The sequence below is a fragment of the Melopsittacus undulatus genome, chromosome 4 (assembly GCF_012275295.1).
Source record: "Melopsittacus undulatus isolate bMelUnd1 chromosome 4, bMelUnd1.mat.Z, whole genome shotgun sequence".
Taxonomy (NCBI): domain Eukaryota; kingdom Metazoa; phylum Chordata; class Aves; order Psittaciformes; family Psittaculidae; genus Melopsittacus; species Melopsittacus undulatus.
Genome location: NC_047530.1, coordinates 70825667 through 70844803, shown reverse-complemented (window position 1 = coordinate 70844803; position 19137 = coordinate 70825667). Strand labels below are relative to the sequence as shown.

At 38.3% G+C, this 19137-nt stretch overlaps 1 protein-coding gene across 2 annotated transcripts in view; it reads left to right on the top strand.

Moving 5' to 3' along the window:
* Nucleotides 1-19137, top strand: part of PRKG1 (protein kinase cGMP-dependent 1) — a 479219-nt gene that overhangs the window by 57348 nt on the left and 402734 nt on the right. For both annotated transcript variants that reach the window (XM_013130233.3, XM_005153712.4), the window contains exon 2: nt 8524-8690. In XM_013130233.3, the coding sequence (XP_012985687.1) occupies nt 8524-8690 (167 nt within the window). The remainder of the gene's footprint in view (nt 1-8523; nt 8691-19137) is intronic.

Sequence of the window (19137 nt, the reverse complement as noted above, 5' to 3'; positions counted from 1 at the left end):
ATTTCTCCCGGACAACAGTGCATTTGGAAAAGCTTGTGACGTGTTAGCAGCCTCTAATCCAAGAGATGAGAATGAGCTGTCTCTGCTCAGAGGATCTCTAATTGGATTTCTGCATCTATTTAAATTAGGTTATCATCCACTTGGCAGATTTCCTCCTTATTCCACCAGGGCGAAGGCCATCTCTGTAGTGGCTATCAGTAACTTTCTTCTTCAGGGCATCTGAATGCAGTTCTCTGTCCACATGTTCATTTATCAATGTAAAGTCATGCAGGCCTCAAAATATGCTAATAGACTTGTGGGGAACTGTTTTAGTTGCTATTTAGCTAGACTTCTCATACCTACCTCCAGTCCGAGTTCAGTGTTCGGAGCTGCAAGGGTGGAGGTGTCCATAGATAATTGTAAATCATGGATAGCTGTTGCCTTTAAAGGTGACTGAATCTTGCTAACTGAACTCCTCCTGGAGGAGTCTGAATTGTTTCTGGATCCCTTGGTGTTGTGACATATGGGTACATATGTTTTCTCTGCTGTTTTTGTTAGTGCAAAAAGTCTCCAGCTCAGTCGCACTGGATGTGAGCACCAAAACTGTGAGATGCACTGGGATAACAGCCCTCAAAAGATCTATTTTTTTGTGGGTAGGAGTCTCTGACAGACACCCCATTCTCCTTCACCATGACCTTGCTGCATGTTTTCACCTATAATTAGCTGCTCAAAGGTCTGCTATTTGCTTCAGGTAATCAAGTAGCTGCTTGATCTTGTTTGAAGGTATTGGTAGTGTTTTCTCAAAATGAACCTCATGTGGGAGTTCGTTGGAGGTGGTGGAAATTTCAGAAGTAGGCAAATTGTGTCAGCAAGAAATTACTTTTTTTTTTAATTGAGCTTGCCAACGTTTTCAGTATCTAAACCTGGGTTTTTGTGGGATGCAAAATACTAGCCTAGAAAAGGGTGGTAAATTAAGATCTGCGGGGTGAGACACATTAAAATGCAAGAATTAACCAACTCTTGCCTATGGTATTTTTATACTAACAACAATTTTCAGTGTAGGTGAAAAGAGATTTTAAAATTATTTTTTTCTGAAATTATTTTGCTTTTTTAAATGCTGAATGCCAAAGTGTGATATAATGAACAGCAGTGTAAGTGAACTGCATGTTTTACTGATATATTTAGAAATCCTAAGTGAAGCTGTCAGATCAACGCGTTCTCTGCAGAGCAACTTGTTTTTGCAACTCGAAGTTGTATTAAAGTACAAGAAAAACAAAAATGGGGGGTTGTGTGTTTTTCTTTTTTGCAGGTTTACATCTGTCATGGGTTCACTTACTTTCCCATTGCTTGTCACTGTAATCAAAATGTCAGTTAAAAAAACATTTAGTGTGCTCTTCTGAAGAACATACTTTTCTATCCAACTATGCAATAACAGTCTCTTCTGCAGATGCTTAAGGTACTACTCAGAAATTTCCTCTTGCAGCTTGAAGATATGCTGTGGGTTGCATGCTGTGTGAAAGGCAAGCAATGTAAATAAACCCCACTATTATATTTAAGGGCCTTCATGTTATTTAGGCCAGGACTTCAATCCTACTCTTATTCCCAGTTAATAAGACAAGAATAGCTCTCTGGAGTTATATTTAAAATTCCCATTTAAGAAACATTCAAAGCTTCTTTATCCATAGCCAAAACCAACAGCAAATATAAAGTTATTAACTATTAATGGCATTACAGTCCAAACAAGACCAGGATTTAACCAGAAGATCTAGGCTTTTCTGTATTGTTTGGATCCTAGTAATGAGTTGTGAAAGAAAATTCATTTGTTTACTTACAGGCTTTAAAGACACTATCCAGTATTACACACACTAGAAAGTGACAGTTCCTATTGCACTGCAGTTGTGCTGCTGTACAAAAAGTGCATACTGCCCTATGCAGCAGATAATATGTTACTGCCTTCAGCGCAAGGCTTCCTAGAGCATCTGGGGAGGACCCTCCAGCTTTCTGCGACTGACTTGGCACAAAAAGATTTCTAACATAAACACTTTGTTTGCAAAGCCAGCTTTCCTGAGGGCTATGGACTTGGTGGTAGAGGGATCATAATCATCTTGGAAAGTTCTACTCTGTGCCTCTATTTCTTATGTAGAAGCCTAAGAGATAACTACAGTGTGTGACACAACCTGTTCAGAAGGGATGAGTGCAAGGAAGAGATTTTGACTGCGGTCTCTTGCTGACAGTAATTTTGATAATCACTTAAGACTTTTCAGCTGTTGTTTTTGGACCTCTGTATGCTTGGCCAAGCCACAGTATTCATTAAGAGACACAGGAATATAAAGTATGTAGAAAAAAACATGTAGATCCATGGGCCACTTGGTGGATTGAATAATTTTATAGTAAGCAATAACAATTTTTTAGTAAGGCTTCTATATTTACTGCTTTTTAAAAGGTGTGTCCTTTTCTGTATGGAAGGGAACATCTCTATAGAGAACTTTTAAATCACTATTCAGATTATTCAACTTGCCTGTTCTGGATGTTCCTGTCCTTAGTAATTAAGCATACATCCTTCTGTCAGAATTTTCTCTAGTTTTGTTGGTTAAAGAAATGGATGTTCATAATTGGTAACTCCAGTGATTTGGTATTAACTAGACTGGGAACTGAAATGCTGAGATCCTATTCGGGGACAGTGTACGAGCATGTGTTCTAATCTCATACTCTTTTAAGTATATAAGGGCTTAAAAAGAGAGTTAAAAACTGGGAATTTGGGCTTTGAGCAAAAAGCTTCCCCAAACCTGCTAGAAACTTACAGCTTTTGCTTTTTGGTTGTTTGGAATGGATACCCCTTTATGATATGGAAATACATCTAAAATATGTGCATTTTAAAAAAACACAAAAAACTGTTTCACAGATTTTGCATTGTATTTGTATCCTGCTGAATGTATTTGTATCCTAGTTTCTGGAATTCTGGAGCAGGCACAATACTTGGCCATGTTTTCTCTTTTTAAAGAATTCCCCCCCCTGCCCCATTTTGTACAAGTAAGCACTTTTATACATTTCGCAGTGTGTATTTTAAACACATGGTTGTTGTAGGGATTGTCTGGACTCTGATTTGCATGCATATTCTGGGTCAGAGGCCACAGATTTTTTTCTTTTCCCTAGTGTTTTTTATCTGCTGAAATGAGCTTAATTCCTTGTGAAGGGATATGGATACTCCCAGAAAAGGAGTGTTGGATGTGAGTTTCCACAAATATGCTTGATATGTTGGTGGATAGGTGTAAAGGATATAAGTGTGTATTTAACTTCTATTTTTACAGCAATGAGGAAACAGCACAAAAATGATGCCACTGGTTGTGGTAGCTTTGAGTGAGGTTTATAATTGAGTAAATAAAGAGTTTGCACCTCCCAGGGAGCTGTACTTTTGCTGCTTTAAACTTCATGCCTGACAGTGAGCTCAGTCTCTGCTTAGTCAAATTCCTGTAGATGTTTCCTTCCTAAATACAGAGCTTTAGATCACTGGTAGCAGTTGGCAGACTTTTGATGGGGGAAGCTTTAGAAAAAATACTCCTTCCCCTGATTATTATTGGCATAAAAGCTCATATTGAAAAGTCTTATTTAAATTTTGGAGAGGAACAGGTAAATAAAAGGTATTGTATTTCTATTGACTATTAATTCAAAATGTACTTTTTCCTTTCCCTTTCTTGAGTTATCTTCCAGCCTGTCTGCATAGTACATTACATTTTTTTTCTTTTGCTGGTAGTTCAAAATGGTTTTGGTACATAGCTGTGCTGGTATACTTGTGAATGCTGTAAAGTTCAGATCTGCTTCCAACTGCTCTCTATCACTGCTGTCTAAATTGACCTCTTAATTTCTTTTATTCCACTGGATCCACCTATGTTTTATTAACTCTTTCCAGCAGTAGATTACCTGGAGCAGAATACCTGCTGCTCCATTTGAACCTCAGATTCCTGCAAACTCCACTGCAAACTGATGCTATACCAGCACAGTATGTATCAAGAGGGCTTTGCATTTCTTTAAGTGTCCCTGGATGTGTACAGCAGTAGTCTTTCCATCTGCACATAAATTCTTCCCTTCCTTAAACTTGGCAACCATCATTACTGATGTTGAAATAAGACTTTTTGGAATGAAGATTAACTTTTTGTTTTAATATGTATTGTGTGTGTTGGAAGGTACAAATCTAGCATAGAGAATGTGTTTTGTTTTTATCTGTGGGTGAAGAGCCTAAGATGACTGTTCTTTCTGCTCTTTGTAAAATGTTAATTACTGTCAGGATAACAACAGGCTATAATAGAGGGTTTGGTATTTTACTATGTACATTGCATACCACTGTAACATGGGGCTGCGTAACATCTCAGGTTGGATTTTTGCATCTGCTGCAAGCCATAATTTTTGTCTTCTGGTGTCATGTTCGATGAGTAGCCAGCAGATGTTAGCAGCAGGTTTTGAAATTGCATTTTCTGGCCACTGAAGTAAGGCAAACCTTTAACACAAGCCTTTTCCCGCAGAGCTGAAACAGCTTCTGTGCACAGCCCCTGACTGCTGAGACAGAAAACGTGGCCAAATTTTTTTCCATGCATTTTTATGCTTCCAAGCTGTCATGCTGGCTTGTTGCAGGGGGGGTGGGGTGGTGGTGGCTGGCTCTGATCTGGCTAGAGGACTTGAGTGATTCCCGGTGCAGGATTAGGAGGTGTGTGAATTAATGCGTGTTTATATGCTTTTCTTTTGAGAGGCATTTGCAACCCGGGCATACAGGTTTTTTACTTCAGTATATTTTTACAAAACTTATTAAATTGCTTTTCACATGACCTCTGCAAATTAGAATGCAACTGTCTTTTTCCTGCTATTGCCTTATTAATTACTATGATGGACCTAAACTGATTTTGGGATAGGATGTATTGCAGAGGATTGTGCCCTTCATGATTTCTTCAGTTTTTTCCTTCTTTTTCTCAAACTCTTCCTCCAGTCTCCATCACATTTGGTCATTAATCTTTCAGAAAAATAGTGATGGCTTAGTGCCACATTCCCACCTGTGGAGAGTAAAGATAACTGCTGCTTTCTACTCTGAATGACTGCCTGTATTAGGAGCCATTCAACTCAGCCCTTGGTAAATATTCATGAAAATGCCTCCTTCTTAAAATGGGGTCATTCGGAAATAGTCATGTTCCTTTACAAATATTGTAGCTGATTTTGTCTGAAGATTGTTTCCATTAGAAACGTCAGAAAATAAAGAACAAATACTATTTGAAAATAAGAGGTAACGAAAAAGCTGTATCTTGTTTACGCCACTTACTTGCAATGATAGAAGTGTGGGTTTGACCATTTTAAATACCTTTTTTAATATTATGAGAGAGATTTGTATGTACACATACCTGGGATATACATGTTGTTTTAAAATAGCGATGATGATGATTAAGGAATGCTATAGTTTAGAAAAGCATTTGTTATGGAATAATTAGGAACTATGAGTTATTTTTTTTATGCTGTGAGTTTCATTTCCTATAAAAATAAATATAAAAGAAAAAATATATTTACCTAAAATTGACCTGTGAATTATCTTGAAAGCAAATTGCATATTAAAATAACATAGAAGTTGCTGAAGGCCTACTACGTGCAAGTGTGCGGAAATGGTAATCTACATTGCATGAATAATTTTTTTTGAATTATCAGTGACGAATATTCTTTTGCAAGGACCAATAGGGTGACTCTTACTGTAGCTATGACAATGTATTTTTAGTATCAACTAATTTTCAAATGTGCCAGACAAGGGTTTTAATTTATTTTTTAAAGATGGATGGAATATTTCATGATGAAAATGTTCATTGCTTACAAACTATGAAGTGTGTTTTAGTCTGATGCAAATTAAATCATAAATACACAATTGTGTTGCAAGGTGCCTGCTCCTACAGCTAGCACTATTTATGGGCAGCTGGAGGTGCTTTTTTTCCTTATGCTATGTTCTTTGTATTTGAAGTCTCATTTGAACTAATTATCTTTAACTAATATCTATTTTGGCTACATTCAAGCATGACTGAGTTATTATCCAGACTGTTCTATGGAGATCTTTAATTTTAAGATGCTTAGATGTGGCAGAGATTAAAGTGTTATTGATAATCCAGCCAGTGTGTTTTTCCTCTTAAGAGGTGTATCTTGTATTGACGATAAGGGGTTTGAATGATGTGGTGGGCCTCTAAGCCTTAATTTCCCTGATATTTCCATGTTGAAGGGGGGAGGCTGTGATTCAGTTGGTTCAGATGGGCTCTTGCACTGTAATATTAAGCTCATAAATTCCCAAAGTTTGTTCATGTTGTGTATGTTTTGATGTTTCTCCCCAAAATAGACTTTTAGTGGATTTTTCTAGCCCCTGTGCTGCTCCTTCTCTGTTATTTAGACCAAGTTTCTGTGTTTCTTTTTAAATCCTTTGCTGTACTTGATTCTGACAAGAGCAGCATTGTCTTTTGCTGAGGGCCTCTAAATTAACAGGGGTAGTCTGATCTGAGCATGTCTGAATTCCCTCCAGTCTCTTGTGGGTATTTTTACAAATGCTCCATATGAAAGGCTGACTTTATCAAGGAGAAAGCCTCATTTTGAGCCTTGGAATGAAATAAATGGCTGAAATTGTAACTCTAGTTGATATGACTAATGCAAAAGCTTTTATTATGCTTTCTTCTTCAGTAGGCAGTTTGAGTAATTCTTATAATTAGTGCCTTTGTTATGAGGATTTTTGGGACCTGTGGGGATGGCTAAGACCAAAAGAGGAGCATTGAGTCAAGGTATAGCATAGAAAGTGTAGTCTTGCTCTAGCACAGGAGGACGGAATAAGGAAATAGGGTTATCTGTCATCTGGTGAACCTTACAATTTACTAGGTTCTTGCATTACTGAAAGCAAAAAGTAACACAGATGCAGGTTTTTCTGGTGGTTTTTATTTGCATGCACAAGGAATTGGAGTGACAGTATATGAAGTCAAATTAAATTTCTCAAGAGCAAAATGGTTTTGTAGCAGGCCAAGTTCGTGTCGTCGTGCAGACAGTACTTGAAAAGTCTGGTCTGCTTCCCATCTTGTGCTTCAGCTGGGTCAGTAGTGATGGACACTGTAAAGTAACATGTTTTGTTGAAAAAATTTCAAAACTATCAAAAGCATAAAAAGTATCTTAAATATTATTGAACTGAATCTGTGCTGTATTTAACCCTGATGTGTACTTTGACAGGACTGTAGGAAAGCCACAATATTTGCAAGGCTGTCTGGCTGGTTTTGGACTTCTAAATGTCCCAGTTTGATTCTCTTTCAAGAAGACATGATGCATTAATATATTTATCTTTGAAAACCTTGTTTCATATTCGTATTTGAAAAAGATAAAACTCTTGAATGCATAAGCTCTGCAGGTAGCTGTGTCTGTTCACATTAGCAAATAGAAAACAGAAATTAGCCCATAGAAAAGGAACTGCACAGTCAGAAATGAAGGGCCTAGCACCTGGTGTCCCGCCTGTAGGTGTTTTAGGAGCTTTAGTTTTGGTCTAGATGTAGATTTAGCCTCTCAGTTGTTCATTTACACAAGTTGCTTTAGGAGGTTTTTGCAAATGTCATAACATGCTGGTTATGGTGCATTAGCACCTGAGTGAGACTCACTGTGTAGTGAGCACTTTAACTGTAGAAATTGAAAGAATTTCAGGAAAATTGGCAAAACTACATGAGGTTTTGTTGCACATCTTCTGTCATGGCACTGCCAGAGCACTTCTAGTGAGAGAGCAAGTTATATTGCATACCCATTTGGGTCATCAATCAGAGAATTTGTGAACTTTGAGTTCTGAAATTTGTATCTTCAGGAACAACTCATTCTTTCTTCAGCTTTGCAAAGTAGTTAAAAAATTCCAGGCTTCCAACCTAATTGCATGCCAACCCAAAACTGCACATATAATTCTCTGTACTCTAATGTAACTTTGCAATTTTCTATTTAGTCATCAAAGAAATCAGTTAATAGTGGTATCATTCCTGTAACAGTGGTGACTCCTCTAGTGAATCTAATGACATTTGGTATTTGATTAATACTTGAAGAATCAGTGCAGTATCATGCTTTTGTGTGCTACAGTTTGTGTAATTTAATAAAAAAATATGATAAACAAAGTCACAAATCCATTAACATTTTGTTTGTGTTTATTTCCTTTCAGTTTTGTTTATGGAAGATATTTCCAGTAGTTATGCTAGTCTTTGGTGGTGTTATAGATGTGAAACCTATAGCTAAAAGAGGATCTTGCAGTCACATAAAATCTTATTTTTATTTCAATACTTGATGTATCTAAAACTTACTTGCAAAAATAATTACAAGTGAACATTTCTGTATTTTTATTTTCTTTCTCTGCAGTTGGACTTTATCAGGATTTTAGGGAAAATACTGATTTCCCCCTCCCCCCCCCCCCCCCCCCGAAATACTTATTTGGGGCACCATGTAATGGTACCAAAGTTCACCTGCTATTAATGAGCTTGGCTGATGGGTACAGGGATAAATCTTGTCTTTTTGTTTTTTTGTTATCTACAGGTCCAAGGAGCTAATAAAGGAAGCAATCCTTGACAATGACTTCATGAAGAATCTGGAACTGTCTCAGATCCAGGAGATTGTGGATTGTATGTATCCTGTGGAGTATGGCAAAGACAGCTGCATCATCAAAGAAGGAGATGTGGGTTCCCTGGTGTATGTCATGGAAGGTATGGTTAAAAAAGCTGATATTTATTTCATTTTTTCCAACACAAAGATAAAAACTGTATTTCATGGGCAAAATAGTTTTAAAGCAAGAGGCTAAAGATACTGTCTAAATATGGTTGAAAATTGTGTGGCGTCTTGTGTGAAAAATTTCCGACTAGATTTGTGTGCCTCCCTATATAAAGAAAGGATGAAAGCTGTTAACCTTGCACTGATATAATTGGCATAAATGTCTGCTTATTTGATACATCTGATGACAGCATACTGTTATTTCCTTGAATTTACCAGATATTTTTAATTGTTGATCCAAACTCTATCCCTGAATTCTTGATTCTTGTCTTCTAAAGCAAATGTGTGTCAAAGGCAACTCTTGTGCCTCTTGAACTTTTTGGCTTATCTTTGCTCTTCTGGAAGCTCTCTATGTATGCATGACTTGGCTCTCCCCCAGTCTTTGTTTTGTCTTGTAACTTCATATAAGCTCCATAAATACGCATAATGCTTTTCAAACAAAATTATGAAGAGTTTGTAGTCTTATGTTCAGACATAATGCAATGAGTGATGATGAAGTAATGGAAATGGAAGAAGACATTATCAAATGGGTTGGATTATGGTTATGAAAACAGGCTCACTAGCTCATTTTGGCTTATCATTCTGTCCTCTCAGTTGCTAACACCCTTCACCACTCCTCAGCTATAAGTTTTATTCTTTATGAAACTCTACTGGAGAAATCCATCTTTGAGTGTTACTAAGAGGTATTTTCTTTTCTCAAAAGTCAAATAAATGCTGGAAGTGTTTCTTCCATTAATTCCTCTTTCTTTCCTTGCTTGGACTTACAGCTTTGATTAGTATGAATGAAAATTACTTATGTAGAGAATTTGATCACCGATACTCTTATACTCGCTTTAATTTATGATTTAGCATTTAGATAAAATCTCTTACCAGAAGTCTGAGTTATATATTGGTGACATTTCTTTAGACCAATTTGGAATAACAATTTGAGTAAGATGGATTTAAAAACATCCATCATTTTCACAGTTACTCTCTGCATTCTCATTTATCATGGTGAAACAGTAGTAGTGTCTGCCCCATAGACGCAAGGCTGTACCAGTCCTGGTGAGAACTTTATAACTGTAGTTCTTGAATATTTGGTTTCTTTACCATGGATGTTAAAATTCATATGTATATGACACTTGCTGAGCTTCCTGGGTTCATATGGTCAGTCATTTTTATTTGTGTACTTGCCCAACCCTACTCACACTAGTAGGCTTGGCTCTTTCCAGTCTTGTGCTCCCACGCATGCGATGACTAAAACCTTTGTATTCCTTGTCATATTATTCTGTGTCTTACATCAGACTTTCTGCCCCTCTGCTCCTTCCTCCACACTTTTTTTCTTATCAGGAATGAGGGCAGCAGTGGTACAAACAGGTTGGACTCCAGAGACGAAAAGTTATTTAATACAGTGAAGCTTGAGAAAACACTGAAGTTATTGAAAATGCAAGAAGAAAATCTTTCATACATTCTATTATTCAGCCTATTATGTGTCAATCTGCAAAGCTGGGCAGGGAGAAGTGAAACAGTACAGGAAAAGAAGAGGATATTGTAAATTGTGATTTAGATGGGTAGAGGACAAAGCTGAGGGAAGTATTTTTGGAGTAGAAATGGTAAGGTGCTTTCAGAGGGAAATCAGAATGAGGAAGATGTTCTCTCTGTATGCAGCACCCAGGATAGAAGCAAGTGTTGAGTTTGAGAAGTAAAAGTGTGTCTCTGTTATGTGCCACACTTCATCTGGATTGGATTTTGTTCATCAGTCTCAACAGGAGGGAAATGCTCATCAAATTGAGGAGCTCTCAATCTAAACACCCTCTGGCCTGAAATTGTACTGATCTGGGAGGTCACTTTTAATGCTGTTTGCATAGTGTCACTCTTAAATTATGCAAAGCTAAGGGAGATGTGTGGTTAGTCTCATCCTCTAAACCCAGTAACTGCTGATATGCTCAATTGCATCTGAAAGAGGAGGCTGCTCCAGTCCTGGTAGAACTCCCTCCTGAGTGAGCATCTGGACTTTTTACTTTTTGACTGGCTCTGCATTTCCTGAATCTGAAATCTGAAAAGTTTTATGCAAAGAGGGTATTTTTGTTGTTGTTTTATTTGTTGTTTTTGTGCTGGTTTTATCAGGAAGTACTGGGTTTGGGCTGAACTTGGGCTCTTGTTCCTATTTGGGTATGTAGTGAGAAAACAAAGCCCTAAGTCAGGAGCTGAAACTGAAATTTCGCAGCAAGGAGAATCCCAAATGTAGGACTGCTTTGCTCTTAGTAACTTTAGTTTTTGTTCTGGCCTAACTCTAGTCATAGTCTGTGTCTTGCTTGCCAGATTTCCACCTCTAGTAAGATAATGGCTCCCAGTTCACCTGCTTTGGACTTTCAGAGCTACTGCTGGATCCACCATATGCCAGTCTTTAAAACATCTTTTCTCTAGCTTCATCCTTTTTCTACTGTTACTTAGTTTAGTCCTCTAGGGTAGCTGGGTCTGATAGATTGTGGCTGTCCCTTCTATGGCACTGTTCAAGACCAGGTTGGACATGGCCTTGGGGGGCATGGTCTAGTGTGAGGCATCCCTGCCCATGGCAGGGGATTGGAACTAGATGATCTTAAGGTCTTTTCCAATCTTAACCATTCCATGATATGATCTGTGGCACAGACAACCTTAAAAAATGCCTTATTTGTAAAATGCAGATAACCAAGGTTATATTTGTTTGCTTACCAAATTAATTAGGTTGATGTCAATGTATTTCTTCCAGGAGAAGGAGAACCTTAACAGGAGGTACCTACAGTGTCACACAACAACCTGAAGGGCTCAATAAAAAGGCACTATTAGATAGTTACCAGAGTGTGAGGGAAGGTGGCATCTCAATTGGAATTTCACGAAGAGAGATCTTATGGCTTCCTATCATACCTAATCTCATATAGGTTTTTTAGACTGTTCTTTGCATTTTAAGTAATTGTCTGTTCCTTAGCAGCAGTGCTGCTATCAGGTATCTGTGTGATCATTAAATAGTAACACAAACTAGGTTCTTTGCCTGTGAAAGATTTCTCAGGACAGAGACCTTGATCAGGATGCGGAGGAGCCATTGGATTTGGGTGGTCATATCAAACTGTTTCTTGAGTAGCGTTTTGTAGAAATTGAGTATTTATCTTCCTTCCAAAGTTTTCCCTTAAGCCCTATAGGAAAGAAGGTGGTTATAATGGACTCTTGAGGCAAATGATATGTGTCCATTTGTCTTGGGTAGCTCTCATAACTTATGGAAGAAGGATTTATATAAAGAAGCAAGTTAGGAACTGGTATTTCAGCAGGCTCTGAAATAGGGGCAGAGAACACCCCTTAATTTCCCCATAGAATAGTTAGGATTGGAAAGGACCTTAAGATATTTAGTTCTAATGTTCATTAAGTAGCGAGGAAACCCAACAACTTTTGCACATTAACTAAATTTGGTAAAGAGATGCCCTTAATCTCTAGCATCAGAAAATTTCCCCTATAGCTGCGCTTTGAAGGTTGAAATTAACTTATTTGTGATACAAACAAGTATTCATTAGGGGCTGAAATTGCTGAAAGCATTAAAAATACATGTGCTGACCATCTAGCAACAGTATTCCTCCAGGCTGATGAAACTAGCAGTGAAAAGGGGGGATGAGAGATGCAGTGGCTTATACATCTCAACTAGTCTATACTGGCACTCTTCTCTCTGCAGTAAAGCAATTTTGAGGATAAAATAAGCTTATCAGAAATATTCCCTTTCTTACATGAAAAGTGTATTGCTCTGAGTATTTCAACAGATTGTTTGTCTTAAAATTGAAGTTTCTTTTAGAGCCAGAAAGGGTTCTTGCTGTTTAATTATACTCTAAAATTAGCCCACCACCTCCAGTTCTCTTTAGAGAAAAAAACCTAAACATTTTCAAAGTTCTAGTTTTGGAGGTTAGCATTTATTGACTACTTTGTTGTTATTCTTTCTTTGCGCATAATATTACTTAAATTTTCTGAAAGCACTTAAAAATGTGAAAACCTGGAAAGGTCTCTTTTATAGAGGTACATCAATATCTGTACTGTGTTGACAGGTTTGAGTTATGTGTGGGTGTTACCTTACATTAATGAGGATAAATGTGATACCCCACATTTGAAACCAAATGTTTCCTCTTGTGCTCCCTCTCTGTCTGAACCTGTCAACTGCAGTATGTCAAATTTGATGGCTGAATTATGAAAGGAAAATATATCAGCAGAACTGTAGATACATAGGTGACAAGGTACAAGTTTCAGGCACTCATGTGAATAACAGTCATGCCGTTATAAATGGATGTTCTTATTTTTTTTTTGAAGCTATATTAATAGGTGTGAAGAGTCCTCCTTTTATTCTGTTGCTGTTCCCATAAAATATGGAAGAAATAATACAATGAGCCTGGATGAAAACATAGGTTAAAATACTTGGTTTGTCGCTCATGATTTTTGGCAGTGGGTGCTGTAACATCTTCCCTGTCTGTCCTTCTGCAAATTAATATTGAAGTTGCACCTCTGCTCTATAGCTTGTGTACCCAAGTAAAGAAAAATAGCTCTACCAATACCCTGTGGGCTCCTACTTCTGTTGACAGGAAAAGCAGCTTTTTAAGAACCCATGTTGAGAAACTGCTTACATTTCCACACCCCTTGTTTTAGTAGATTTCCTCTCTTAAATTTTTGACTGTGTTCAGTCATGGAGATTTTCATTTTATTTTAAAAGGGAGCTTTGTTTCTTGCTTCATTCTTTGTAGCTTTGTACCTTCTCCAAAGCAATGAAGCATAACTTTTCATGGGAATGTGTTGGGTTTTTTTTTGTATATGTGTCAGAGATGTCTTGGGAATGTATTCCTAGAAACTGCAGGATTTGCCAGGACATCAAGCTTGATTTGATAAGGGAAGACAAAGTCTCCGTAGCTGTTTGAACTACAGATTGAAATGCAAGAGGCTGTAGAAGACCTCCCCTCAGAGGCAGCAGAGCTGTCTGGTCTCAGATGGGTGAAATACTCATAGCAACTTCTCAGCCTCTGGGGATTTTTGCTGTTGAATCAAACCCAAAACAAGCATATAGGTACTGCCTCTATATTGCTGCCTCCTGTGGGTTATCACAGCCTTGCCCAAGTTTTGTTACACTCTGAAATTTTTATCATCAACCTGCTGCCCAAACCACACTTGTTCTCACTTCTGAAATTGTGCTGGAGATGCATCACACTTTCTTTCTTATTTGATTTTTCCTGGCTTTGCAGTTACGTGCTTCTCCCCAGCTGGACAACAACCACTGCATACTCTTTGAAGCTATGTGCAGTCATCCACAAATGATGCATTCAGTCTGTTTTTGTGTCACTCTCCCTCTGACCCCTCTTTTGTCTCTCTTTATGGACTACTCTCATAAGGGTCTAATTTAATAGGATGTAATTGCTCTTCCAGCCTTAGGGTCTTTTGAGTCAGTTCCCTCTCTTGTCAGAGAAAGGATTTGGTAGGACTGATTCTTGTAAATGAAAGAGAAATGGAGAACAGACCCATTTTGGATTTAAGTAGGCTAAATGACTTTGTTCCCAAGTGCAAATCCAGAATAGCAAAATGGGGGCAGTAGTACTGCCACCTCAGTGGATACAATGCATCATGTCTCTTGACCTGCACCATGTTTATTTTTATATTGCTGTACACTGTACTTATAAGAGGTCCCTTACTTTATTACAGCCTGCTACTATTGTCATTGCAAAGTCCAAATGCTGAGCTTCTCCTTGTTGGTATTCATCAGCACTGATGGTGGTGATCATTCACCTCAAAGAAAACCACATTGAGGAGTTTGTTGTTTGTTAATTTGTTTTTCCCAGCTTTGGTAAAAGGATGCTTTCTGGAATAAACTTTATAAACTCTTTAAACTGTTTTTATTTGTTTAGTCTCTGGGGCTAAGAGCAAATTTGCATTTTCTGGTTCAGTCAAATGCAGAGATGTTGGCTGAACTCCACACCTGCCAGGGTGATTTGGGTCAGTCTCATGCTCTAAGATTATAGCTGGAGAAATGGAGATGAGCCTTTGCAGGTAGGGATTTGCTTGGCTGCATAATGCATTTGTCATGTCTGACCAAATAGTACCTGTGCTAGACTTTCTGCAGCTTGTTGGTTCTTCAGACAAACACGAAGTTCCTAATTTCTTGGTGTAGAATCAGACAGCTTTGAGTGCTCTTTCCAGTGTAGCCTTGAAAATGTAGCTAGGTCCTGATACATGCTCCCACCTTCCCTGCATCTCCCAAGGACACTTGGGAAGGTAAATGAGAACTGTATCCATTGCAGTCAGGGCTTTTCCAACACAACTGGGGCAGTTCTGCTTCTAAGATGTATTCTGCCTTTCAATTTGAGTGTTTTGGGCTTTACCTGAATCTCCAAACCTCTTCTCGAGGGGATTGGATCTGCCTTGCCAAGCAAACATTAAAAAATACCATCTAATTGCAGAGGCATTAGATGGCTCTTGAGATTGGAGAGCATTTACTCAGTGTTCATAAGGAGCACTGTGTAGGAAGGCATCAATTAAGCGTTTATGGCAAAGTGGGATTTTCTGCACAGCACGCCAACAAATCACTAGCCTCTGAAGAATCTGCCTTTTGCAGGACTTTCCATTAGTTTTGTGAAAATTACTGTTGTACTGTGGCAGCAGTTTCTTCTTTGCACTCCTTTAATGTTTTCAGCTGTCTTTTTGGTTTGTTTTTGCTTCATCCTGCCAATGTAGAGCTGGGCAGGAGTGCTGTGGTTTAACCCCAGCCAGTAACTAAGCCCCATACAGTCACTCCCCCTGTGTTGGCATGGGGAAAAGAATCAGAAGAGTGAAAACGAGAACCTATGAGTTGATATTAAGACAATTTAATAGGGAAAGCAAGAGCTGTGCACAACAAGCAAAGCAAAACAATAATTCATGCAGTCTTTCCCACGGTCAGGCAGGTGTTCAGCCATCTCCAGGACAACAGTGTAACTGGTACTTGGGAGGACAACAGCCATCACTCCAAAAGTCCTTCCCTTCTTTTTAACACCCCCAGCTTTATATGCTGAGCATGATGCCATATGGTATGGAATATCCCTTTGGTAAGTTGGGGTCAGCTCTCCTGGCTGTTTCCCCCTCCCAGCTTCCCAGCCCCTCCCATCTACTTGTTGATAGGGTACAGTGAGAAGCAGAAAAGGCCTTGACTCTGTGTAAGCTCTGCTCAGCAACAAGGAAGACATCATCTCTGTATTATCAACACTGTTTTTAGCACAAATCCAAAACATAGTCCCAGCCAGCAAAAGAAATATTTTTTTCAGCACAGAGAGTTGGGTCAGGGTTTTTCCTGTGGTCAGAGATACTGCTTCTCACTGGAATCCTGCAGCCTTCATGGGTTTCCCATTTGAGTCTTTGTTTTCCCATAGAGATTAGTGGTTTAGTAGTCATTGCTCCTCTGGGAAATTTTTTAGTCACTCATCAATAATCCTTTTCCACATCTCCCATTTCCAGTGCTGAGACCTTTACATAACAGGGCAGAACCATTTTGTAAGGCTCTCTGGGCTTAAGGGATTCTCTAGGATTGATGTCTTAATTCTAGATATTACTACTGCAGAGCAGACTATTAAGACATGCTGGAGAAGGGAAGGGCAGAAATATGAGGTGTCATTCCAGATGTGCAAGACATCTCAGTAGCTGCCTGTAGGAAAACTGGTCTCTCATGGAGCCAGTGTTTTTGTAGGGCTTGAAGACTGTCCCTTGGGCGATGTAGTGGCATTAAAATACAGTTCCTGGAGCTTCTTATTCAAATATGCATATAGGCCAAAGGAGCAAGGGAGGTTATCAAACAGGCTCCTTAAAATGCTGTGTCAATATATGTTTTCACATCTGGCACTGTGTTCCCTTTATCACAAATCCTGGGGAAGTCATACAGAGGAGTGAAGGCTTGAGAGTTCCAAACATTTCTGTCTACTTCTCTTTCATTACACACTCACCTTCCATGGAGTTTAGCCCACTTCCTTTGGAGACAGTCAGGTTTGTTTGGTTACATTAGTTGATGCTTTGAGATTGGTTAATATGTCCAGCCTGAATATTTGCAAGAAACATGGTTATGTTACTGTGAGACCTGCTTATCTTAAGGTAACAATTCTATTGTTGTAGGCAGTGCTTAGTGCTTTTATATCAGCTGTGCATAATTCCAGTCATGCCCCTGACTAGATATGGGATGGAAAAAGACAATGGAATACATACGTTTATATCTGCTTGTCTTGATCTACTTGGAAATACTCAGAACCTCTTGCTGTAGTTTAAGTGGAATTAACACCATGTGAGTGTACCTAGGAACTGGCAGCATGAGAACAGTAAAAAGACTTCCATGACGTTGGTGGTCACATGGTTTTTATGGTGCAGCTTGAAAACTTGGTGCTCTCAAAAAATCACCAAAAAGTTATGCAGTGGATCAAAGAAGCAGCTGTACGTTTGCTACAGGAGTCCGTGCCTTCCTCTGAATCTACTTAAGCATTTAACTGAATGTTTCCATGCATCTTCATAGGCTTTTGTGAACTGTAAAAGTTGTAAAATCTGTCAGTACAAAGCTGGAGCAGAAAACTTTTTGTTAATCTTTTGTGAGTTTCTTAACTATTGCTTACAGAACGTGGGTACTATTCCTTTTGGAGTTATATAATTCATACTAAAATTTGATATTTCAACCTCTGCTTCTTCCCCCCCCCCCCTTCTTTTTCTTCTTAAAGTCAAAACTGGCTTTAAAAACCCACAAGTATTCCTCACCAACTATTTTTACATAAATAGGTTAAGTGTGGACTTCTCCGTGAGGCTGCAGACTTGAGAAGGCTTGGGTTTGCAATATTGAGGGCAGTAAATATTGAGGCCCAGCCTGTTTAAGCACGTTACAGGTGTTTGTTTCTATATCTTTCAAAATTTTTATCAACTTAAAACCTCTTTATAGCAGTCTTCCAATATATGATAAGCTGAAAGTTCAGATCTTGTGTTCATTTAACTGTGTTGGTGTTACAAGAGCCTTGTGTATGGCCTGTCTCTTAGAGAAATTGAGTTGCATATGGTTATTTTCATATGCAGGACAACTGAATGTACATCCTCTACTGCTATTATCTAGTTATTTTAATTTTAGTTTCTTAATAATTAACTCTTCTAAGAGTAGTTGTTTACTCATACTAGTGATGTAGAAGTAAATTTTCCTTGTACTTTCAAAAAATGCTTATGAGATGAAATAAGATGAAATCACACATGATGATCATAGTAGCAATATTTTATAGGTAGTGACAGTGACTGTTCATGATATAGTTTATTATTTGTTCTACATAGTATCTTTTAAAAGATGTAGAACTAAATCTTAGCACTTTAAATGGAATAAGAGCACTAGAGGTATATAACCATAGTACAGTAATACTGTTACAACATATTATGGGAGAAATTCTTACCCTTTCTCCTAAAAATAACACAAGCTAAACTACAGGTTGGTATATATTTCTGTAATAACTCATATGAATGTAACAGATTTAGTAGCAAGATTGCCGAATCGAAGCAAAACAGAAAGGGAAGATAATAGTGTTTTATATTGGCAGTGGGAACATTCATTGTCACCTAAGCTGGGATTTGGGAAAGAAAGCCTGTATAAATCTTACAGGCATTAAGATATGAGCTTGTGAAGCATAAATTCAGTCAAGGGGTGTTCAGAGAGGAGTAAAGCAGTGCTGTCTGTGACCACTGTCCTGTGACCAGTCCCTCTGTTTGGCTGAGATGCTGTGGGGGGTGAGCAAATAACCCTTAGTTCACCTGTGCTGGCCTTATATACTGACCTTTTTCTAAAGAACAAATTAATAAACAAAGCCCCGAACCCTTTATAATTTACATTAAGAAATGGCAAGAGGATGTGTGTGTATTCTAAGGATATATATTAAATGGGTTTTCATTACTGAAAAAAATCAATTGATCTCTGGTTAGTCTAAGGAAATATTTGGGGGGGGGGGGTGCAGAAGAAAATGCAATCAAAGTTGGGAGCTGATGACTTAAGACCTATCAAATATAATTTCTTGTAGCTATCTAAATAATCATCGTCATCAACCAACTTCATGTTTCTCAAGGCATTGCCGAACTGATGAATGGAGAGGTGGGACTGTACAGTATATAATGCTTCTATATGAAAGCTGCAAAGCACCTGAGTAGCTGAGTCTCATATCTCTGTACTCATTCAAACCCAGAGGCCTGGCAGGTTCTTATGGAACACTGTAAAAGTTTTAGTGTCAAGATGACTGCAGAAATTTTTATTTTCCAAAATCAATGTCCAGCTTGCTTTGGGTTCTGCTCATACAGGGATTTACTACTCTTGCCATTTTGTTCATTATCTTAGCTTCTCTGAACCTAAAGTTCCCAGTCTCTTTGCATTGTAGTATTGAACAA